Source organism: Sparus aurata, chromosome 6, assembly GCF_900880675.1.
Source record: "Sparus aurata chromosome 6, fSpaAur1.1, whole genome shotgun sequence".
Classification (NCBI taxonomy): domain Eukaryota; kingdom Metazoa; phylum Chordata; class Actinopteri; order Spariformes; family Sparidae; genus Sparus; species Sparus aurata.
This window is the reverse complement of record NC_044192.1, coordinates 6,500,043-6,524,633: the sequence shown is the minus strand read 5'-3', so window position 1 is coordinate 6,524,633 and position 24,591 is coordinate 6,500,043. Positions and strand designations below refer to the sequence as shown.

At 41.8% G+C, this 24,591-nt stretch overlaps 1 protein-coding gene and 6 non-coding genes across 7 annotated transcripts; 1 reads left to right on the top strand and 6 right to left on the bottom strand.

Moving 5' to 3' along the window:
- Positions 1-145: 145 nt before the first annotated feature.
- Positions 146-217, bottom strand: trnat-cgu (transfer RNA threonine (anticodon CGU)). The gene has a single exon. It is a non-coding gene; the product is annotated as a tRNA-Thr (tRNA).
- A 296-nt stretch (positions 218-513) lies between these two features.
- Positions 514-585, bottom strand: trnat-cgu (transfer RNA threonine (anticodon CGU)). Its single transcript has one exon. It is a non-coding gene; the product is annotated as a tRNA-Thr (tRNA).
- A 363-nt stretch (positions 586-948) lies between these two features.
- On the bottom strand, positions 949-1,020 carry trnat-cgu (transfer RNA threonine (anticodon CGU)). Its single transcript has one exon. It is a non-coding gene; the product is annotated as a tRNA-Thr (tRNA).
- An 8,164-nt stretch (positions 1,021-9,184) lies between these two features.
- Positions 9,185-9,256, top strand: trnat-cgu (transfer RNA threonine (anticodon CGU)). Its single transcript has one exon. It is a non-coding gene; the product is annotated as a tRNA-Thr (tRNA).
- Positions 9,257-10,726: 1,470 nt separating this feature from the next.
- LOC115582546 (gamma-glutamyl hydrolase) lies at positions 10,727-21,496 on the bottom strand. Its single transcript, XM_030418547.1, has 9 exons — positions 20,856-21,496; positions 18,182-18,296; positions 16,946-16,996; positions 16,615-16,699; positions 16,182-16,320; positions 14,951-15,057; positions 13,465-13,555; positions 13,224-13,361; positions 10,727-12,758 (listed from the first exon to the last, which is right to left on the bottom strand). The coding sequence occupies exons 1-9, from the start codon at positions 20,992-20,994 to the stop codon at positions 12,640-12,642; spliced, it is 984 nt and encodes a 327-aa protein (XP_030274407.1). The 5' UTR covers positions 20,995-21,496; the 3' UTR covers positions 10,727-12,639.
- trnat-cgu (transfer RNA threonine (anticodon CGU)) lies at positions 13,700-13,771 on the bottom strand. The gene has a single exon. It is a non-coding gene; the product is annotated as a tRNA-Thr (tRNA).
- trnat-ugu (transfer RNA threonine (anticodon UGU)) lies at positions 14,333-14,404 on the bottom strand. The gene has a single exon. It is a non-coding gene; the product is annotated as a tRNA-Thr (tRNA).
- Positions 21,497-24,591: the final 3,095 nt, after the last annotated feature.

The following is a 24,591-nucleotide window of genomic DNA, read 5'->3' as shown; positions in this document are numbered from 1 at the left end:
TGCTGTCCGTTGTCAAGTTACGTTAAGTTTGTAACATTACTGAATTTAAGTCAAACCAAATAGTTTTTCTTGCATAAACCATTTTTCAAAACCTATAATAAGAATACACTCTCGTTGCTTGAAGGCCTCCAGAGCCTGTTTGTCAAGGCATGGATGGGGGTCGAACCCATGATCTTTGGTTTACGAGACCAACGCCTTACCACTTGGCCACCACGCCTGTTTCCCACAGACACCAGGTGAGTGTTTTCAACAAGCGTCAGGTGCCCTTGTTGTGGAAACAGTTACATATGATGTGTTGGTTCTAAGCCAGTTCATGAATCTGCACATATCATACACCCCCACTTCTTAGAAAAGAGCTGAGATGTGAGTTAAAATCATTTTATAGCAAGAAAATACAGCAGAGTGGCCAGTATTATTTTCCAGAAATGCTAAGATTGCAGGTATTGAGCTGAGATTTATTGCTTTTAATCTCTTAAACTTGGATGAGGAGTCTGTCTGCATCCTCTTTTGTCAAGGCATGGATGGGGGTCGAACCCATGATCTTTGGTTTACGAGACCAACGCCTTACCACTTGGCCACCACGCCTGTTTCCGGTAGACACCAGGTGAGTCTTTAGAACGAACGTCAGGTACCCTTGTTGTAGAAACAGTTACATGTGTTGTATTTAGAATTCTTTGGGAATCAACCTGTTCAGTCATTAAGTTAGGATGACGTGTTGGTTCTAAGCCAGTTTATGAATCTGCACATCTCATACATCCCCACTTCTTAGAAAGAGCTGAGATGTGAGTTAAAATCATTTTAAACTCATTTTATAGCAAGAAAACACAGCAGAGCGGGTGTTAATATTATTTTCCAGAATAACGCTAAAAGTGCAGGTATTGAGGTGTGACTTACTTATTGTAATCTCTTAATCTCAGATGAGAAGACTGTCCATATCCTCATTTGTCAAGGTATGGATGGGGGTCGAACCCATGATATTTGGTTTACGAGACCAACGCCTTACCACTTGGCCACCATGCCTGTTTCCCAAACACACCAGCTGACTGTTTACACCAAACGTCAGGTACCCTTGCTATGGGAACAGTTATGTTGTATTAAGGATTCACTGGGGATCAACCTGTTCAGTCATTAAGTTACGATGACGTGTTGGTTCTAAGCCAGTTCATGAATCTGCACATCTCATACACCCCCGCCTTCTTAGACAAGCACTGAGATGTGAGTTAAAATCATTTTTAACACCTTACCACCACGCCTCAGGATTCATGGCATCAACTGAGTGTTTTCACTCACATCTTTGTGGGCATGTGCTCAAATGTCATACAGAAAACAGTTGTTACGGAGCAATCAGGATCTGTAGTTTCCTGGGAGAGGGAGAGTGTCAACAGTTGCTGTGTCTCAATTCAGGGTCTGCATCCTTCGGAGGAGCATTTGAAGGCCAAATACATCACAAAGATTTTGTAGGACGCACCACTATGATCCTTCGTGGCCTCACATATCCCAAGATTCTTTGTGTGCCCGAAAAAGAAGAACGAAAGAGAGAAAATGGCGACATCGCGTTGCGTAGGTCGTCACTTTCCAGGACGTGGTTGGCAGAAATCGTGACGTAAGGGTAAAACATCTGGAGACGCAACCAGGAAATGCTCCAAAGGCTAGACCGTCACATTTAACAACGGCTGACGAGGTTAACAAGGTCTCTCTGAAGGACTCGGCCTTCGAAGACTGCAAAGGCCGGGTCCTTCAGAGGATGCAGACCCTGAATTGAGACACAGCAAGTGAGTTATATGAACTTACCAGCAAGTTAAGTTACGTTACTGAAATTATGAACATAAAGCGGGTACGTTCATGACAAAAGTAATGCAGTACTTTAACCAAGTTGTTTTATAACCTTTCACTAAACCACACTGCAAGACAACAATGTTCCTGGTGTCCTTGTTTCTGTACTGTTGCATTGAAACGGTGATGTATGTTGTTTCGGGAGTTGACGCCGTTAGTACGATGACGTGCACGTTCTGTTCCCAGTTAATGAATCTGCACGTCTGAAACCTCGCCATTACTGTGGACGTGAAAAGAGCTCCGGCAGCCTCTCCCATCAGCGCTCGCTTTGCAGTTTCTGATTTCTGACATCTCCCAGAAGTGACCTTGAACAAATCCCACCGCGCTCGAACGAGGCCGAGCGTTTCACCTGTATATTTGCCCTGCAGACAGTGATAACAAGCGCCCAAGGATTTTTCCACTGCAATAAAAGAAATGTGTTGCATTTAAGACAAATGGCGAGCTAATGACTTCACTTTGCCTGCCTAACAAGTAAGAGCCTGTTAATTAAAGGCATACAATAAACTCTCATATATGCAGAAACAGTTTAATAACTTCCCCCCTTTGTGTTTTAAAGTTTTATACAATTTCTCTGTGATTCAGTGTGTGAGCGGAGCAGCAGCAGCTCATGTCTATCATTTCAAGGCATCGTGATGTATAACGATGTGGATGGTGGATGATAACTTGCAGTGATTATATATTACATGGATAATGACGGGGTGGGTGCACGTCGTGGATCAGCGCTGCTCGGTACGCTGCAGGTGTCTCTGCTCGGGAGGCAGAGTGTGTACGTGTGCGTGATTGTCTTGCTTGTGCGTGGGAGAGTGTGTTTGTGCATATGTGATTTGCACGAGCAGGTGCTTGTATACGTTACGCCTCTCTTTTGTAAGATTCTGTACGTTACTGTGTGTGTGTGTGTGTGTGTGTGTGTGTGTGTTGTGCGTTCAGATGATCCTGACATCCTTGTCTCTCGGTTAATGAGGTGTGAAGATGAATGTTGCTGCTGTCGAGATACTGCCGGGGAAAATGACGATCATCATGATCATGATAGGAATTACTCTCTTTGCGTGTGGCAGTGTGCAAGATGATGGCTGAGTGTGTGCGTGTGTGTTTTGTGCGTTCAAGAGGTAATGTTCGGCCTGAGTAAAGCTCCATAGTTACTCATAAAGCATGTCTGATGAAGATTGCCCCGCTTATAATACCACCACAGCCGAACACACTCAATCATTTAATAAACTCCAAATATTCTGATTGGATCCAGGGTGTCCTTGTGCTTCAGTAATGCAGAGGAAATTGAGTTATTTCATGAATTGATGAGAGAAAAAAAGCCCTGTGTAATTAATGGGTCCCGGGGAACAAATATGAATCTGGTTGCAGTCCTTATTTGATGCGCTATTTAATTAAAAACATGCAGCATCGTTCATCAAATACCAGAGAATTACATTTGTGTAAAGTATGTGTACCAGCGACAATATCAGAGGGAGAGCCGGCAGAGCACTCAGCCCCAAATTGAAAATTGAACTCATTACCCAGTGGGCATTGAGTCTTCTGCGATGTCTAAGGTTCATTTCGGTTTGATTCAAGCTTTTTTTTGCCCTGTAAAGAGATTCATAATGTGCAACTTAAGGTCGGACTAAGAGTACAAAGCGCGCAGAATTATGGTTAATCAGTACAAAGTGACTGATGTAATTACAGTGGGGATGAATCAGCAACTGGCAATTTAGAGTTTCCAAAGAAACTAAACCAACCTGTAGGGAGTTCACCGGGGCAGTACAGCCTGACACTGGATCCAGAGTGCCCCCGCCCCCGGGAATGGTGGGTCCTGGGATGTGATTAGTTCTTAGTAGCAAGAGTAGACCAGAGCTCAATGGAGTCTTTATGCCTGTTGGAGATGAGTTGCACCCTTCCTCAAAAGCACAGTTGTCCTGACTCGACAATGGTGGAGGAAAAATTCATGGTTTTTGTGTTGTTGATGATGACGAGCAAGAAAAGAAAACCCACTGCTGTTGTATAGAGAAACCGTCCATTCGTATCAACTTACCTTTTTCTTGATTGGTTACTCATTTTTACAGTTCACTTCAACTGTGACCAGTGATGTACACAAGGGGGGGGGGCAGGGGGGGCAGTCGCCCCTCCTCGTGGCCCAATTGTTGAAAAACGCGCGCTAAAGTGCCCTCCTGGGAGCCAAAACATGCGCTAAAGTGCCTTCTTGGGAGCCAAAAAAGCGTGCCAAAGTGCCCTCTTGGTTGGCAAAACACACTAAACTGCCCCTTGGCTGGTTGAAACATGATAAACTGCCCTCTTGGGAGCCAAAATGCGCGCTAAAGTGCCCTTCTTTTCGCCCCTGCCCTTCAAAAAGTCTGTGCACGCCACTGACTGTGACAGAAACGTTTGAAACTATTTGTTTGTTTCTGGACTTCTTTTTCTATACTAAATGTAAGTGTTTGACAGTCACAGAAAATCTGACCCCAGTCCTTCACAAAGAAAAAAATCCACAGTCCAGCCTCATTAAACAGCTTAAAATAACTGTCCACAGGTTTGAACGGGCAGCTGACAGACACGGGGAATGTCTCATTTTCCCACGTGACATTACAAAACACTCACATACGTCCAATAAGAAAGTGATTCATATGTGTCAATTACTTCAAATTGTTAGAAATAGCCCTTTAAAACTGGCGACAGACAGAAGTCTTTTTTGGTTTTGCACGTAGGTGAAATGTGCAAAAGAGACCAAACTCTGTTAAAATACTCAACACTCAGTTTATATATTCACTTGTTGTGGTATTGGAGCACCATGTATGAACCTGGTAGTATCCAACAGAACACAGTTTTGGCACACATGCAGTCTTTCGTCCACCAATCAATTACCCTGCGACGCTGTAAGTGAACACACACAAGGGCGCATGTGAAACCTAAGGATCGTTGCTCACACGGGCCCCTCTTGTAGCTCAGCTCGGCCCCATTAACCTCCAAACGGGCAGACGCATCAGGCTTGTGTGGAGCCAGTGGACAAATATGACTCATCAAACTCGCGTGTGTCCCACGCCGACATGCTGGCCGGCTGCCTAAATCCCTCTCGCCTCGTTCATCCACTCCTCCCCGACTTCTTTTTGCCCTGACAGTTATTTGCCACCCTCTTCCTCCCTCTCCTCTCCTTTCCCATCTTTCTCCAGCGCACATCTCTCTTTTTCACTCATATCGTCTCCTCTCTGCCGGAGACTTCTTGTAAAGAAAACTCATTTTTTTTCCATGAGGTCCTTGAAGCTTCAGTACATCAGATAAAAGAAAATGGTCCCGCGACATCCAACAAAGCTGAAAAGCAAGGCAGAGGTGTTTGTGTATGTGTGTAAGTCGGTCTGGATATAAAGCTGCCCAAAGTGAGCATAAAGCTGATCTGTTGTCTAGACTAGTCCTCATATCTACAGTCACAAGCAATCACACACACACACACACACAACACACACACAAATGCACACACTATCTAAGGATCAGTAGTACAAGGCTGTTATGCATAATGTATAAAGCGGTGGTGACCAAAGAACAGTTTATGCCTGGATAAATATTTGATCTGCCGTCCATGTCTCGGTAAAAAAAAGTTTCAGCAGTGCTTTATCAGCTCTGCGGAACAGGACAGCCGCTCCCAAGGTCCACATGCTGATACTTGAACTGATGCATTCACTTGTTATTTGAAGGGAACTCAACTACTATCAACACACCGATGTATATTAAAAGAGCTCCAGGGCCGGCCCGTTGCATAGGCCATGTAGGCAGATGCAAGGGGCGCCACAAAGCCCTGCTCATGTAGTTAATTAAAAACACTCCCCTGTTCCCATCCTGTTTTGTAATTAATAGTTTCAAGCCCTTGCATTTTCCTAAGTCAAGGTGAACAGCAGGCATCTTGTTCCGGTACCTTCCAGCGATGCAGCATCAGCCTCTACTGTCCCCTCCACGTCAGCACTGCTGGGCTCAAATTCATCTAAAACCTCCCAGAGATCTTCTATGGGGCACAAACAACTGCTAAAATCTTGCCTTGGGGAGCCAAATTGGTCACTCATTGGAATCAATGCATCCTGACGACATGAAGAGATTATTTGACATTTTATCAAATTCCATCTCCACATCTTGGCTGCAGTAATATTACAACAGGGAGGCTTCTGCTGTTTCACTAAAGTAGCAATAACATTCTCACCTTGCAGAAGGTCCATTTAGCGAGTGTTCTGGATATATATATATATATATATATATATATATATATAAAATTGTATGTTACATTTTTTTTTTCTCTACTTCTAGTTCTTCTCACAAGCTTTGTCAGTGGATGGCGTTTACCTTGTTCTCATGTGAAGGTTGTTGTTGAAGGTTGTTTTCAATTGAACACGTTTTTCTTTTCCCAGAGATATTTAAGTGCTTTCCCAACCATATTCAGAACATTGCTCATTATTTTTTCTTTGATAAATTCAATCTCGTTTTGTGTGTTTTCGAAATGTACATTTCGATCCCAAAGCTTCCAAAGAAAAAAAACTAATATATCAGAATCATTTACATCTGATATGCAACAAATGCTCAGAGCTGAAATGTGGATTTGAATGTGTTATTCACTACTACATATACTAAGGCTTACAGTATTTACTCCAAGCGTGCCTAAATTAAATATGAGGTTGAGCTTGCTGAAAGATGTGAGCCGGATGATACCAAATAAGATAATACACGAGACAAACACTCCTATATAACTTTTATTTTGTGTGTTGCAGAAGTAATTGTTGCACATCATGGATATGAAGCTGGCACACAACAATAAGAGGCTCTCCACTGTTTTACTGTCAACACACATTCAGTGGTGTCATGACGCCATCTAGTGGTAACTCATGTGACATTGTATTGCAACAAAGCCTTTTTATACTGTATGTTGCCAAATTCAGACACAGAAGTGGGACATGCTGTTACCCCCAAATGTATTGGTTCAGCTTTAGATAAAGACACTTACACAAACGAAACATACTTTTGTATATTAAGTTATTTAAAGTCCCTGGAAAGTTTATTGAGAGTCAAACTGACTTTTTTCTTTGCAATTTTGCACATTCAGTAATTCATATTTCATCTGATGGAGACACACATAAGATTTAAAATTGCATTCTCAGGATTCTGATGCTGTTTGCATGTTGTTCTGGAGTTGTTTACATCCACAATCTATATGAACACACTACACTCCATTCTGGGTTGCCAGATTTCACCCTCAAACTTAACCATCTTATTTTTATTTATACAAAATACTTAAAGCCCCTGTACGGAGTTTTTAACTGGATATAGAAAAGTCTCTGGTTTCTGATGATGTGTCTCTGTTACCTACAACAGCAAATGAGCCCATCAGCGTGAAGATACGCTTTTTCTAAGTAGTCTAATTCTATACCTCTGAAAGGCATTGGTCGGGTCGGACCACTGACGAAACGATTTACGGCAGTCAGACCGGAACTGACGACATTCAGGATACGGCCAAAGTGATACGGCATAGCTGTTTTGTTGCTACGCTAGCCAGTGCTAACCGAGCTAAAACTTTTGTCATGGCTGATAATGAGACAAAGAAAAGAAAAAGAATTAGAACCGAAGACCAACGAAAGGCAGAGAGGGAATCCGATCGAGCTAGGTCTGGCGATTCCTTCCAGAGATGGAGAGAGTTGCGGGGCTTGAAGGGAGGGTCGGATCCATAATTCGCCCGATTCCTCCTAGACAGGTTTGTAAATTTTATTTCATTTATGAAATGTAATGCGGGACGTAGTTTACAGCAATACATGAATTCATGTTGTTACAACAAAGCTGGCTAACATTACCACTAGATTAGCTCTAGTTACTACACTCGTGAAAACGACAACAAACGTCTTAGATCACGCATCCATTTCAGCTGTGTGTATCAGCCCAGCCGACCTGCAACGATGCATCGGTAATATCCTCTGTCATTATAAATGATTCAGTTTCTTACTTAGAACAAAACATCCATCACAATCACTGTGACTTTGCTGTAACGCTAGCTCTGTAGCACCGTGGGTAATATATATAGCTGGGAAATTGCAGTGCAACAGCAGCATTACTTTGTTTCACCGGCGGCATATTATATTAAGTAGAAATACAAATAGACACATTACCTCGTCCATATGCACGCTGCAGATAGCTGCTAAAAAAAAAAAAAGTTTTCAAAGCAAGTCCCGTCGTCTTTCCGACGTTTCCAAAACAAATCTACACGCGCCGGCCAGACAAACGTCTTCACGACAGTGGGCGCTAGAGCTCATGGGAAATGCAGTCTTCATTCCGGTGCCATCTGGTGGACAGTTGTGAAGACATGACACCAGGTTCCCAAGACCAAAGTGTTACATGTTGGACACCACGCCTGCAACTTAACTGAATAGCTTCAGGTGTGGTCAGTCGAGGTTGTCTCGTGATCTGTGGGTGATCAAGAAAGGATACCTGGATTTAAATAATGGCTGGAGGAATGGTCACGACACTCACAACACAGTGAGAGTTATAATCAGCTATCAGCCACAACATTTGGTGAGACACACAAGCCCTTCTCCATTGAAGATACTTTATGTTTTGAGACATTGGATTGGGGTTGAACCAATGCCTTACCACTTTCGCCACCATGGCTTATCATTCTGTGAGACGCCAAAGTTCATACGTGTAGTTGATTAAACTTTATGCAGAGAGCAGTTGCTGGAGCACTCAGGAGCTGTGGTTTCATTGGAGAGACCTGTACAACTGTAACATCACTCCCATCTCATTTACAGCGGAACCACCCACATGGCCCCATACTGAGCTCCATAACACCAAAACAGGTTTGATTCATGCCAGTTTCTGATTTTGTGTAAGCAGTGAAAAAGCTATTATATATCAGAGGAAACAATGTGGAACAGATTGGTTGTATGCCTTCTGTCTTTATGTACATGTCCCTTAAAATATTTAACGTTGTACAGCTGAAGGCATGACTGGGCATTGAACCAATATCTCTTGACTTACAAGACTGCCACCTTACCACTTGGCCACCACACCTGTGTAAAAAAGATGACAACTGATTGTTACATGTGGTGCTGCAGCTCACACATGTTATTTCTTGGAAACTGTGGTTTCATGGGAGAACTGGTACTGGCATATTTGCTTATCAGAGAAGAATGGATTAGTGACACATGCACTCTGGCTAGAAATGAAAATGATAGCAACTGTAATCTAAAGTAACTGAATAATAAAGACATTTACCGCAGGTTTACACAGCTGTATGTGAGGTGCTGCTCTCTATTATCTTAAACATACTAAAAAAAAACATGTTTTAACAGTGAAAATCCTGTCTACTCACGTGAAATAGCTTAGGTGATCCTTGTCACAGGTAGGCGTGGTGGCCAAGTGGTAAGGCGTTGGTCTCGTAAACCAAAGATCATGGGTTCAACCCCCATCCATGCCTCAAGTAAGAGCAGCTTTTATCTTTAAGCTGCTTCTATTAGAGAGGATAAGTGAGTGTGCTTACCTTGTAATTACATACTTCTGCAGTGGAAGAGAAAGTTTCTTTTTGAGAAATGCTCAAATTTCAGGTATTCAGTTGAGACTGATTTTGTGCACGAGCTGAAACAGTAAAAACACGACATCTTCCTTGACTCTTCACACTTATACCTGAAGAAGAAGAAGAAGGGGGGAGCACTCTGAGGACATCAACGTGCCCATCTTGGCCTGAGAAGAGCGACGGTTTGAAAAGAGGTGTGAAAGAAGCCATCTACGTCATAACTGGAATGACAATCGTTAAATAGAGGAGGTGAATTACAACGCCATTTATGTGCCACTTAGAAAGCAGTCCTGGGGCTTCCCTCCACAGACAGTTTAACACCCACATTCACAGTTGGACCCAAACAGCTCAGATGATCGTCAGGTGTGTCAACAGCTTAACGACCCTGGAACTCAGAGCTCACATGTGACCTTAACCACTCTCTTAGGGTTAACGCCCCCCCAAGTTTCAAAGCCTTGAATGAGAGGTAAAACTTCTTCAAGAAACTCAAGCAAATCCAGTTGCCTCCATGTAGCTCTAAGATATTCAAGTCTGTTACTTAAAGATAATGTCCAATCTCATTTATATGGGAACCTCCTATATTGCTCCAAGCTGAGCACCATGAGTGAAACTGGTGTGAACCTAAAAGGGATCACAACAGCAAAAGTTACTTCACCAGGAACCTTTGCTCTTTTAGAAATTTTTCCAGTTGGACTCCTTACAAGGAGTCCCGCAACAAATGTTGAAAGAAATATCTCATGGTTGACATGTAGAGTTTCCAACTAGGACTCGTGACACTTTTCAAATGAGGATTATTGATGTTTTATATTTTAAGACAATGATCAGATCAATTAACTTTGCGTTGGCTCCAGCTCTGTGTCACATTGAGCACAGTGACTGATGGAAGCGCGAGTCACACAGAACAGCTTGACGAAGATGAGCAAATGGAAATGTTACTTAGTTAATTCCAAGAGGAATTCTTATTTCATATATAGCTCCAGTCAAGTGAACTGGACTAGAACAGTTTTGGATGTTTCAGAGCTGCTTCTTCGGTTGAGAAAATGGTTCTTACTTCTTAAATTATATAAGTCACTTACTATTAAAACCTTTGGATTATATGAGAGAGGACTGATTACAATGCTGTAAGTATTGGTCATGAAAACATGACAAAGAACGGCCTTCGCTATAGCCAATGTTAGGACCTGCTCTCTCTGCAGATATAAAGTCTCATTGCAAGGTGGCAAAAAACGAAATTCCACACACTGGACCTTTTAAAGCACTTGTTGACTAGCAGGATAAATGCAACATTGCAAATGAGCAACACATTAGCTGTCAGTCAGTCAGTCAGTCAGTCTTATGTTGGGACTCACAGTAAATGTGAACTCCAGACATTCGTTGTTTTTTTTTACTTCATTTATTGTCTGATCACAAAGTCAAACAAGCAGTTGTGCAATCAATGCGACACAATCGAATATAAAATGTTCCAAAGTAGGATTTGGACGGATCGTTATTGTAGGACTCATTTGTTTTTGGTTCAATAAACGAAACAAAAAGAGGAATAAAAAAAAAAATGTGTTTAACACCTCGGCAATACATATCTCTCTGGCTGCGTAATGGTTCAACATGTAGAAACATTTTTACTTGATGGTAAACCTGACAAAAATGATGAGCGTATTGCTTTTTCTAGTTTTAGAAAGATGACTGATGAAGAAAAACATTATCAAATCTTTTAACACAGTTATGACAGCAGCCACACAATTAAACATCCAAGGTCACATACATTTTAAAATCAGGCGATCATAAGCTTGTGCAAACCAACCGCTTTTTCCACGAAGGTACATTGTTGGTGTCAACGGAGAACCTCATAGCTGCAAGGTTTCAGGTTTTTCCAAGTGTGAAATGTTTGAAATTAAATGTTTCAATGAAATCCCGATCATTTTCCTTTATAAAAAAGACTCTTAAGTGCCCACAGAGACACACAGAAATACAACAACCATGTAAAGATAAACTCTTTCAAGACTCATACAAAATTATTAAACAACTTCAAAATATGATATTAGTTCTTTAGAAATATACATTGGTAATGAAATGTTCATCTCTCATTGATGGGGATAAAGACTGAATGCTGTATATCTTATGGATACAGAGGGAGTAACATCTTGTGCAGTCCTGAATAAAGCAAATTACATGTATAAAAGAAGTAACAGGTATGTTTACATTTCTACAGAAATACTTTTAAAGACTTAAAGCAGCAGTTTGTTTAAAGGTTATCCATTGATATTTTTATCAAGCTTTGGCTGTAATGACAAATCATGCTTCTGGTAATTTCTGACCCTTTTTTTGGCAGCTGAAGTATCAGTTCAGGATTTTAAAGCAACATTATGCAAATGTTTCACCTTAAAACAATAGCTTCAGAATCATTATGATGGGACACTTAGAATGGCGCCTCAATCATTCACGTTGCAAAAACCAAATGGTTGTTCTTGCACAACGTAACTCGGCTTGAGTGAGCACAATCCTACTGTGACTGAGTGATTAACATTTCATGGCACTGCGTCACAAACCCCCAGCTTGCAATAAAACAAAGCTTTTTGCTAAGTATTCTCAGTAAGGACATCCTGGCAGAGGCGAAGAGGATGTTGAAGGAGTTAGGAGATAAAATAAAAAGTGTGTGATATATTTTCAATGTTTTGTCAATTTAATGTTACAATTGGACCCGAAACAATTCTAAAAGTAAAATATTGTCCCTAGAAATGTTGATCATAAAGAAACAAATCATAACTCTGCAAGATAATTTGAACCGAAGTCTGTTTGAACAACATAAGAACCGGGAAAAGCAATTAACAGTGTATTCGATAGATGTTTTTTAATATACTCTCAATGGAGCCAGATAGTCTGATATGTTCTTATGTGATCTGTTATTCAAAAATATAAACTTACATTTCACTATTGTACCTTATGAATGTAGAAAATCCAGCAACGTCTTATATATTTCACTGTTATTAATGTAATACATCAAAATGTAATCATTAATTAAATCTCCGTTAGGTACTGACACTGTTTAATTTAGTTCTTTTATAAAAAATCTACAGAACTTATATATATTTTTTGTCTTTTTAAAGATTTCTGAACATAATGTTTTCTTTTCTTTTCTTGTTCTATTATTATATTACTTTTATCGCTGTCCTGTCTGAATGCGACAACGCCACCGAGTTGAGTTTTAAAACCCAGCCCAACATGTTCTATCAAATGGCAAATTCCCGACCGTACTGAGCCTGTTACCGTCTTCGGCGCTGTCCCCCCGTCAATCAAAAGTAATAGTTCTGCACAAATGTGGCCTTTAAGTCTGTGAAGACGGGAGAGAAGTTGTAGATGAGAGCGCTCTGTTCCTCCGCGGGACTGGAGAAATGGTGGTGATTCTTCCTAGCTGAAAGACAGAAAGAAAGGCAGGAAGGAGAAAAGAGGGAAAGACAAAAAGCAGAAGGACAAAGAATGGTGTAGTGGTGAAACTTCAGCCATAAAATATATATAATATTAAATATCAATGTATTAACATTTACGCCTAAATTCAGTCGCACTTGCACCATCTGTTATGGCGATTTATATCAAATGGACCACATCTGCTATAATTTGGTAGCCAGTCACAAGGAAATGGCATAATCAATGTTTTTATTAATTCTAAAATAACATGTTTGAGAATTTCATTGCTGTTATCATTTTAGCAAAAACTATTGCCTCTAAAAAAATTGAAATTTACACATTGTTTGGTTGATTTTACTAGTAGTAGAAAATTGTTTTTGTGCAGAAATCATCCCAACCGTGAATTTATCTTGAAATAGGAATCAAGAAAAAAATAGTCCTGACAAAGACAGATACAGAGCTACCACGTTACCTTCAGAGACAAAGAAGCTGGCGATGTAGAAGCAGACTCTTACAGCAGAGGGGGTGTGAACCAGGCCCGGCTTCTCAACCCACTCATACGTGGGTCTCTCTGGATGCCACTGCACTGCGTAAAATGGGTAACGGTAGGCTGAGGAAAAAACATAAAATAGCAAATCTCGATCATGAACTGAAATAATCATTCCAGTGGGCTTCATGAGAAAAACTGCACAGTAGTCAGTGTGGAATGGTACCTTCCATGGTGGAGATGAATTCTGTCTTCCCATCATTGTTGGTGGACAGCACCTTGTAGAAGCTCTTCAACTTGTAACTTTGACTATAGTTCTGTTGGAGTAAAGGAAGAGAGTTAACATTAACGTACTTAGTGCTCCTTTAAATTGAGCAACTCAGCGCATCTGTCATACGGTGTGCTTGTTCACCAAACTAAATTTCAAGGAATGAGCTGACAAATGGTGAGCTCATCCTTCAAGGCGTGGATGGGGATTGAACCCATGATCTTTGGTTTACGAGACCAACGCCTTACCACTTGGCCACCACGCCTGCCACATGAAGTGATCAGAGTATCTAAACTTGTGGTCTGCTGTACTTGAGCCTAGGGTGATCCAAAAAGGGATTTCTTAACCCAACTTTCATTTATGGTATAGGGAATGGTGTTGACCCTGCACAGGGATGGGGGTGCTGTAAAAGGTTCTGAAACAAGTCCAATTCATGGACTTGGATGGATTCGACTTTGTGTGCCACACAACTGAAAGGATCCACTGCCAACTCCATGCGCAAGACATAACTGGACACCCTGGAGAGGACAGGGCCAACTCTGATCCACAATGGGGACTTGTTCCAAAATATCCCACGGACTATTGATCGGATTGGAATCAGGGCATTATAGGGGCCATGTCGACACCTTGAGCTCTTTGTCTGGTCCAGTTGTAGCAGAGTGTAGTGTGGGATCACTACCATCAACATGCAGACAACGAAATTTACTTGGTAAACTTGGTCTGCAAGTGGTGGGTTTTGAATATCAGGTAGCATGCAGCAAGGAGATGATCACAGAAATGTGCTTTTCCTATAATTTCTTTATAAACAGTATTTTTTAAATTCTAAAGGCACGGATGGGAATCGAACCCATGATCTTTGGTTTACAAGACCAACGCCTTGCCACTTGGCCACCATGCCTTGCAATTGTGTCTTCATAGAGGTTTAACACATAGGTTGTGAATTTGTAAACAGTTACCATTATATCTGCTGTTCTATTAGATGTAATCCCCCCACTCTAAGTACTCGGGCATATTGACCATGTGGTATGGCATTAGTCCCTGTGCCATTCCTCCAGGACTAGATTAAGACAGGAAAGACATTTCAATTGTGGACTTGCTTCTCACCAGGGCATCTTTTCAATGACTAGTTTGGAGAAAATGTTGCACATGAGCTCATTTAAAGGAGGACGCTTCAACCCATTCTGATTGGTAACACTCAATGATGGGGTGGGGTCTCTCCACAAAAGCATTTGAGTTGTTGCACTCATTTGATGGTGCTAAACATATTGGTGGATTCAAAACGTAAAAAAGAATAATGTAAGGATAGGGTTTGGGATGGTGTTTCCAACAAACAAACATTGATAGAAGCATATTTATATTCCCACACAAATAACAAAGCCAACAGATTCCAGCCAATACAGGAAGTGATAATAGGGACATAGAAAGAGTGGAAACAAAAAGATACCCGCAGAGACAGGCTCCAACTGTGGAAGTTCCCAGTGATATTTTCCTCAGCCAGAGATTGCAGCAAATCCTTTGGAAAACTCCGGAACAGACGGCTGGACCGGGCGGCTAGAGGACAGTTACATATTTGTGGTGAGGTGGGAGGATCAGATAAGCAGTTCACAACAATTGTGTGTGCATGTAATAAGAGGATGGGCTCAATCATAGGATGATGAACCAAGCCACCTCACTGTCATGGGATCCACCCATATGTCACGCAGGACGCTATGAGCAATGGTGGTAAAGAATCATATCGCAAACACAGCTTGACAAGGCTTAGCGGTTTGAAGGATTATGGTTTCTAAAGATACCTATCTGGAGCCCTATAAAAAGAAATCCAAAATAACTTTAAAGTTTAATAATACAGATGGAAAATAACATTTAGCACCATGACTGATGTCACTACAAGGAGTCCTGTTAAAGGGAAGATACTTCCTGTTGTCAAAAGAAAAGAAGCTGCTAAACACAGAAGTATTTCATCCACAGGTACAGTTAAAACTAAAGGACACACCAACAGGGTTTAAGCAATCAGAGATTTAAACCGCAGCTAAGCTAATGACAGAACAAAAGTCCTGGATTTTATAAAAAAGTTGACATTTGTTCTACCCCATGTTTTTTCCCATCTAAAGGGAATGTGGCTTTTTAAAATGTGTTCTCAAAAAAGTAAAACAATGACAAAGGAGAAATAAAGCTTGTGCAATGTTTAACATCATCTTGCTTGATTTAACATTTATTTAAGAAAGTGATTTTTTCCATTGCATTTCTTGGTATCTGCCCCCTAATGATCCTGTGACACTGACCCAGACTACGCAGATTTAAACTTGTAAATTAGGCTAAATCAACAGCCCAAGTGAAATTTGCCTTTAATCAGACGTTGACCGAATCCCACAACAATTAGCACCATGACGGATGACTGCTGTGAGGAAGATGGGGATCACAACCTGAAAGGCCATGTAGGCAGGGAACTTTGCTCCCATGCAAAAGATTCCTTCTCCTTAAATTACAAGGAAAAATAAGCCCATAAAATGATTCAACCCCCTCTCAATTCAAATTGAACCAGATTATGTAGACACATTTACAAATATACATGACCTCCACCTGTGTCAATCAGTGAACATTTAAGAATTTAAATAGGCTCTGTTTTGTAAGTATTAACTTGCTTAACAGTAGAAAAAAAAGGTGATCAGTAATACCTGCTGTGAAAGTGAGCGGCAGAGCCACAGCCTTGGTGTCGGTGAGGGTGAGCAGGTTCTTGTTGGCTGTGAGAACGGCCAGCTGCTGGAGGCCCTGGCAAGTTCCCCAGATGGGGAAATAGTCCCCAGCATCGTTGGCCTGCAGAGGATAAGGGAGCGGGGAATGAGATGGTAACAGCAAATAACAGTAATGCCATTTTTATTGCAGTTTTATCTGTTGTTTCTTTAAGGACGTCTCTATGCAGAATGCTCCATTTCACCCCAAGCCTTTACTTTCATACAGTTGCACACATCCCCAACTAAGTAGCCCAGAACGGGGGCTTATACGTATATATGGGTTCATGAGTGTGGCTTTAGTTTAAGCTACTTGGTTTCATAACACTAAAAAAACACCAAATAATTCATCTCAGCACCCAGTTGGCAAATGACTTACCTTAAGAGCCAAGTTGTATAAGATCTTGGAGGCTCTAGTGAACTGTGAAGTCTCAATATCTACATCACCTCCGGGCAGCAACAACCTGAGGAGACACTTTTCATGTCAGACACTTCCTGCTACATGCTGGGAAATGTTACATACTGCTAGCAGCGGTGGATATCACTTTTCATAGCTTTTACATGTGTCCGAACGTGACTTATGATGGCAATATCAAATCTCTAACAGGCATAAAGTGAGAATTGGCTTCATTTCAAAATAAAAGCACACTGGAATCCAAGATAAAGTCACCCAGTGTGAACAAATCATTGACAACAATGAGTCAACTCACCCGTTTATTGTGGAGAATATCTTAGCATATTCTTCTTCTGTGCAATTGATTCTATCGAAGAAAAAAAAAAGACACAAAACAACCAAGACAATCAAATACTGATAGATGTATTCACATCACTGAGTCTGTGGGCATTGTCTATCAGTAACCATTTTTATGAAGGGTAGGAAGAGAGGAAAAGCACAGAGATACTGTAAGCTAATATATTTATTTCTTAATTGAAAACCTTATGAATTATAAACTAAGTGGTTCAAGATATAAAGTGTGTTAAAGGCTGTCGTGATAGAACTTGTCTCATTTGCACAGGCTCCGCCCACATGACGCCACAACCAGCACCACGACTGAAACGGATGTTCAATCAGATTGGGGTCAGCTTTCTGCAGAAAGTTGAGTAAGTTGTGTCCTAATCATCAGGTTTATCGTTGGGCTTTGTTGTGTGAGCGTCATAGTGGACTTGGGTATGACACTATATCCTAATCCCTGGTCAAACCAGTTCCTTGTGTGACTGCTTGCTGCTGTCAAACGCAGTAATTTACCACCAACCACAAATCAAACCAACTTAAAAAAGTGGAGGATTCTTTATTACTATGTTCTTTCTCTACCTCTAAATTTTGCTGTCTGAGAACGTGCCTGACACGGTTTGATGTGGCAGGAGCCCATGCAAATAACAGGAATATTACTATCAGTGGGTCAGAGTGAGAGAAGTCTGATAAGTTTAACATATCTTATTTGCTGTATTTCACCTTCAGCAGGAAGCAGCAGGTAGCTGCTAGTTTTCAGTAGAGGTCTGTGAAGCACCGTCGATAGAAGAGCTATTTTAGTGCAGACGTCGACTGCTGTCCTGCTTCTGACGAGCAGCTCACTCAGCTGAACGGTGTAATTGTCTAAAGTTGTGGTGCCTGATGTGGCAGAGCCCAAGCAAATGAGGAATGAGGAATATATGAGTGGGCGGGGAGTGATGAGGTATATCACAAAGCCTGTTTGTTGTCTTTTCCCTACACAGCCACCTGCTGTGGCTGGTTCCTGAATGTGCTGTAAGTAAAGCAAAACAGTAAAGTTGTGGACCTTTCACATTCTACATGGTAATTTGATATGCTGTTATTGGATTAATTGGAAATATTGATTGGAGAAGGTTAACATGACGTTGGGCTGACATGCCAAGTCTAACCTGGCCCCCACGGCCCCCTATAACTGGTCCCAATCCCACACTGAACAGGTCAAATCTGACCACTTTACCTGATGGGTACGACCCTCGCCCCACCTCCCTCCAGGAACTTGACATAGGACGCAGCGATGTACGAGGAACCACGAGCAAACGTGTCTCCTGGAAGGTTTTCCTGGGCCAACACACCTGGGATGGACAGAAGACAGATAACACAAAAAGATCAGAGAAGAGGGAGTCAAGTGATTTGACAGGGAAATTATTTCCACCAGTCAGCAAATCCTCTGCAGGTACTGACATGCTAATTCATGTGACATGTGAGTCTTCCTTTTCCAAGGTAACATTGCATCATAACTGACACCCCATGTTTAAACAGACAGGCAGACGTGGTGACTTATAATTGCCCTTCTCATTTACTCATCACCACAGTTGATTAGTCACAGCTTCAGCTGGAAATACGGTCTGAGTTCTGACCACAATGACTGCAGCAAGTTTACCTCAATATCAAAGTCGTAGTTATGCAATTGTAAAGTTCCCTGCATGAATGACCTACACCTTCTTAAAACCACACAGCCTGTACAGGCAGGATCTGTGAGTCTCACTCGAAACTCAAAAACAGGAAAAATAATAAGAAAATAGCCGACACGCAAAGGTTAAAGTCTCTGCAGATACAAACGCCACCGCACAATTTTACTGAGTCACAAGTGATGACTGAGTGAGATTATTTGTGTATAACACTGCTGAGTGGAACAGGTGAGTATGCCACTTCTATAGCTATAGAAGAATAAATGAGAGGGTTTCAAACTTTTATTCACATAATGTTGTACTCATGTTTGTTGACTTCCTTCCTCATTCTCTCCATAATGTGTGACAAAGGTCTATCTTTTAGTAACGCCGTCTGGTGTAATCAGTGTTTTTCTTTTCAGGGAAACATGACAGTTAAAGGGGCCACTATGTTGCTTTGGAGAATAAATTCCGACCAAGAGTTTTAATATTTACAATATTAAATAAGGTAAAATAAGGTCCCCAGAACCCTGTTTGAAGCTAGAAGGGTGGCAGGGTCCGCCACATATAAAGAAAGTTAAACAGTTTGAAATTGTGTTTTTCATTGTGGTCAGTGTGTTTATTCAGGCAGATAATAATCGTCTTTACCTTCTGGATGAAATGTATTCCCCAAAACAACATAGAGTGTCTTTAAACCTGATGAGAACATAATGTATTTATTGTATCCATAGGAGGAAGTCACAAGGAGGCCAGAGCAGTGAAAACTTGTCCCCCTCAATAACCCAGACTGTAAATATATTATTCTAAATACTATAATAATATGCATTGAAAATAGTTGTGCTAACTGTGTATTTACAGAGCGGTTCCCCCCTTTATATGCCTCGAAGTGGTTTGTTCCACAGCCTACCAGCATGCACCTCCACACACACAAAGTTAACTTAAAACAAAAGATGAAACCCAATTGTCAGAATGAATGTTAGCAAATTGGGTTTCTGCGAAACTACAGAAAGGTTAAACCTGCAGGTTTATTATATCACTGTTTTGGCTTTAATGACCTGTTTTGGTCGCCACAAACACAGCTGGAGGTTATGTTCTGCTTTGTGGGTTTTTGTCCTTCCTTTATTGTGTTATAAAGCTTTTTTGTGTGCATGTAAATGGTCTGTAAAGTGAAAAAGTCCACGCCAAAGGGAGTTTCTCTCTCCCTCCGCTCCTCCTGCGCTGCCTGAAACTCCTGGTTTGGATTCGAGCCTTTAGTTCGGCAACTTATGCACATCACTAGGTAACACGCCTTATATAAAAGTATATATATATATTTACACATTCATTACAAAATGTTTACACTCCAGTCAGTCAGAGGACATATAGATGCTACTGCTGTAGCTGTGTTATTTTAGATCACACTACCTTGCTTTTTCACCGAAGATTGAAAAACAGGGGAGATGTCTCACTCTGTAGCTAAAATGGAGCGTGTAAGAGACCGTGTGTGAAAGGATGCAGCAGCGATGCACCATATGAGAAAAATGATGTGCTTTTTGAAAATTAAAGAATATAAACCTATTCCACGAGGACCCCCAAAAATAAAAGCACAAACCTGGAAATCAGCATTATATGACCTTTACAACATGCTGGTACAACAACCCTGAAGTTATGTGCCTTTTAATTATCCAGTATAGTTTGATGGTAGCTATCCTTCATATACATTTAGTATGATTATATCGAACTACAAGACAGCAACATTTTCCCATGTCATCCTAATGAACAAAAAGAAAACAGAGTAACTGAAGCCTTCCATCATTACTCTTCTCTTCTTACAAATTATCTGTCATCAGCCCGAGAAAACAAGTTCAACCTGTTGGAAATGCTTCTGCTGTTTAAAATTCAAATAGGCTGAAAGTATCATGTTTGATGTTTAAGGATGAGGACTGACATCTAATTTATAATTAACTGCCTATTAGTGCAACACGAGGAGCGACTAAGGCTGGTTTCGGTCCAAATGCACAGAGACAACACAAAGAACACGTCCTGTAAAATAAACACCGGATACAGGTAATTAAATTATGACACAACAGTGAGCACAAACACACACACACACACACACACACACCCCGTTTACGCACGCACGCACACCTTTTCTCGAACATTCTCCATGTGAATTACATAAGAGGTGCTGCGTTATAATCCGACGCGCACCGCTTTGTCTCCGCACGGACACACAAACAGCCGCACATGGAGGCTGGATCTTACCGATCACCGGCCGGTAGTTGAGCGGCTGGATCTTCGCCGCCGCCGCAGCAGCCACCGCCGCCGCCGCCGCCGCGCCCACGATCAGGCAGCAGAGGCAGGCGGACAGCCCCGCGAGCACCGCTACAGCCGGACGACGCATTCACACAGGAGGATGCACAACACAACACAACACCGCTGGAAACGAAAGATGCGGGCTGGGAGCGCAGGCTGAGGATGCTGATTGTCTCGAACAATAACTTTCTCCTGCTTTCCGGGTGCTGATGCGCTGCGACCGGCTCTCCTCTTCTCTCCTCTTCTCTCCTCTCCTCTCCTGCTGCGCGCCTCTGATCTCCACCTCCTTCCAGCCTCCACGAGTATCAAGTCCGTCACGTGTGGAACTGCCCTTCATAGACGCACGTCACATAGATAAGCCTCCCCACCCCTTTTCTTTCTATCTGCTGTCCATAGAAATAGATGAGCCAGATCAGGCTCCTGGCTTCTCCTTCAAAACATCTCTACCGCAGATCAGCACAGAGCCACAGCAGAGTAACTGATGTCCTCTCATAAAACAATAAAAAAAAAACTGATGCATATTTGTTTTGCATATTGAAGTTAAGCAGCAGCACCTTCTCACCACACAGATATCAGCTGCCTCCCCGGTGCCTCCATGTTTGGAGAGCCCTCCTGGACGCCCCTCTGGTCGCTGACATCAGCCTGGTGTCCTCTGATTGGAGGGTGTGCAGAAATGTACGTAGTCGATGTGCCTCTTAAAACTTAAACAGTTACGGGAATAATTCCCTGACAGCACTAAAGTTTTAGATCTTCATCAAAGTCACATAATAAAACATTTTTAATCTTTGCCACGGTTTGGAAGACTTTCACAATAAAGGCAGCCGGTACCCTTTTTATTATTAATATTATTATTATATTTTTTCAACCCAGCCTTCTCCAAAGAGTCTGCAGCTGCTCTCCTTCCTTCCTGAATGGAGCAGCATGAATTAGAGAAGCCTCTTATTTTCCTCAGAAAATATGGAAATTCTCCTCCCAGTCCATGACGTCATCACAAATACTACTTTACCTATTTTTTTAGTTAATTTTTAGTTTACTTTTGCGTTTATCTTACTTCTATTGTTATTCTATTAGGCTGTTTTTTGTGTAAACACTTGATATGTTGTATATTTCACTAATAATTCATACAGTTGGACCTGTACTCTAAATCTTTGGAGCAATCTCTGGCACAGGACTTTCCTTTTGGGATCAATAAAGTGTCTTATCACACTGTAATAATACGCATGTAGGCTTACACATTGATCGGCAAAAGGGTATCAACCTCCACTGTCATAGAGATATATCAGATGGTAGATAGATAGATAGATAGATAGATAGATAGATTAAGACTCTTTATATTAGGAGGCACCTTCTCCTTCAGTGTCCAGCTTATCACGGTGCTGCAGCTGTTGTGAATAGGAACAGTCCTCCAACATGGCCGCTCCATGCGGGAAAAGTTTCACTGGAAAAAAAAAAAGAACTTTTCCTTTGTTGTGTATGTTTTTTTTTTTTTTTGCCAGCGCTGCATCTCTGCTGCAGCTCCGTAAACTTCAAAAACTTGTGCTGACCTGCACATTTGTCATCAAAAGCACAGCACTCTGCTTATTCCCCCTTATTTGTTGCGCTGTGTTTGTCACTGTGTCCGCAGGTCCTTTTACTGCGGTTGCATGTTGTATCGACCCCGTGAAATGTTCTTTTGGTCTGATCTCATTACCGAGCAATACGTGAGCAGCTGTGCTTGGCCGTGCGACATGCGAGATTTCCATTATAATTTGTCCCTTGTGTGTGTGCGTGTGCGTGTGTGTGTTTGTCAGAGATGGAGCGAGAGACTGTGTGAGCATTAAATACTGTGTTTGGAATGAACACTGCAGTAAAGAGGAGGTGTTTTGGGAGTGCGTGCGTGTGCGTGTGTGTGTTAACTTGATGAAGTCAGCAGTTTGTGGTGCAGGTAGCCCATGGATCAGTGACTTCAGTCACAGCACATTGTACATTGCGGAGGGACAATTTGCGCTGCACCTCTGGTGAAGAGCCACAAGAGGTCAGAGTCCTCCAGCGAACGACCCACAGCTGTGTCTGACAGTACTGCTGTGCAGATGTGTGTGTGTGTGTGTGTGTGGTATAGTGAAAATCACCTCATTATGCGGGGACCATTACTGTACAAAATTCTTCCCCAGTCAACACACTAGGTAATTTGCCTCTTAATTCTGAGCTGGATATCAGCCTGTCATGTCCTCCGCTGATATCATTGTGGTTCATTTGGTTTAATCATATGTATAATGCAGAATCCTGACATACTAATGATATCTGATGTTCTTTAAATGTTTTAATTTTCACATCCACCTACTAATTTAATTATTCAATGCATTTGTGTGCTTTTCCTTTATGTGTCTGATCGGGGGAAACACTCAGGAGCGGCGAGAGTTCGACGTGCAGTGTAGCTGAGCTGCTGAGTCAGAGCTGTCGCCTCCTGCTGTGGACCGTGTAGCTTAAAACAAGTTGTTTCCAAGTTGAATCCTACTGGAGAAAGTGTTGTCATGGACTAAAGAGAATGTTTTTAATGTCCAGTGCTGGTTTACGTGTTGCATAAAACATGTAATCATTCAAATGAAATCTGAAGTGGTCTCCAGTTTATTTAAAACCCTCCTGAAGGGAGACACGAATGTGTGAACCAGTTGCGGAGTCACTGAGGTCAACACCTGAAATGTGAACCTCACAGGAGGGAACGAAGTTATTAGGATGCCGTGTCGCATCGCTTACTAATTCCATGTGTGTGAGCCGTGGTGTTACATCCGGATGAGACGGACCGCTTTCGAGACAATTTCCAGCCACGTTTTTGTCGTAACTAAACCTGATATTTTCGATGAGATGTCGGGACAATAACCAGGCGATTTAAAGCCGAAACATGACGTGCAGAGACGTGAAGTTGCAACATACAGAAACGTACGCTGCCATCATTTGTTCTGTGGCTTGCGTTGACGATGCTGCAACTGGGAACAAATAAATATCCATGCGGTTGTTGAGATGTTTGAGTCTGGATCAAAATGCTGGACCCGCCAAAAAGAAGGTTAAAAAAAATAGTAACCTAAAAAAGGAATAGTCTGTTTCAAACACCGGGATGTGGCCACGGTCAAGATACCTGGAAACTGTCTCTCTCTCTGGGCAGCCGTGGCTCAGGGGTAGAGCCGGCATCTTGTTATCAGAGGGTCACGGGTTCGATTCCTTGGTCTGCATGTCAAAGTGTTCTTGGGCAAGATACTGAACCTCAAACTGCTCCTCATATGCTGGTTGGCACTTTGCATGGCAGCCACTACCATCAGCGTGTTTATGAATTACTGTAAGTCGCTTTAGACAAAAGTGTCTGATAAATTATGTAAATGTCTCTGGAAAAAGAAACTTGAACTGAAGTTAAATGTGAAGACAGGCAAACAACAGAGAGTCAATAACATCATTCAAATGAACAAACCAAAGAAATACCTCAAAAGAAAATATTTAAGTGTGTATTTAAGTTCTCACTGCGTTCACATTGATGTAATAAAGCCGGAGCACTTGGAGACTCTGAGGAAGCGGTCCACGGGAGGAGAATCCTTCTGTCAGACTGCTGTTTGAACTCAATTTCAAAAAGTTCTCGTGCATTAAAAAGCACTCGATTACGTGTTTTAATGACGCTGAGTTCTTGACATTGACTCTGCGCTCACCCCCGTGACTAAAT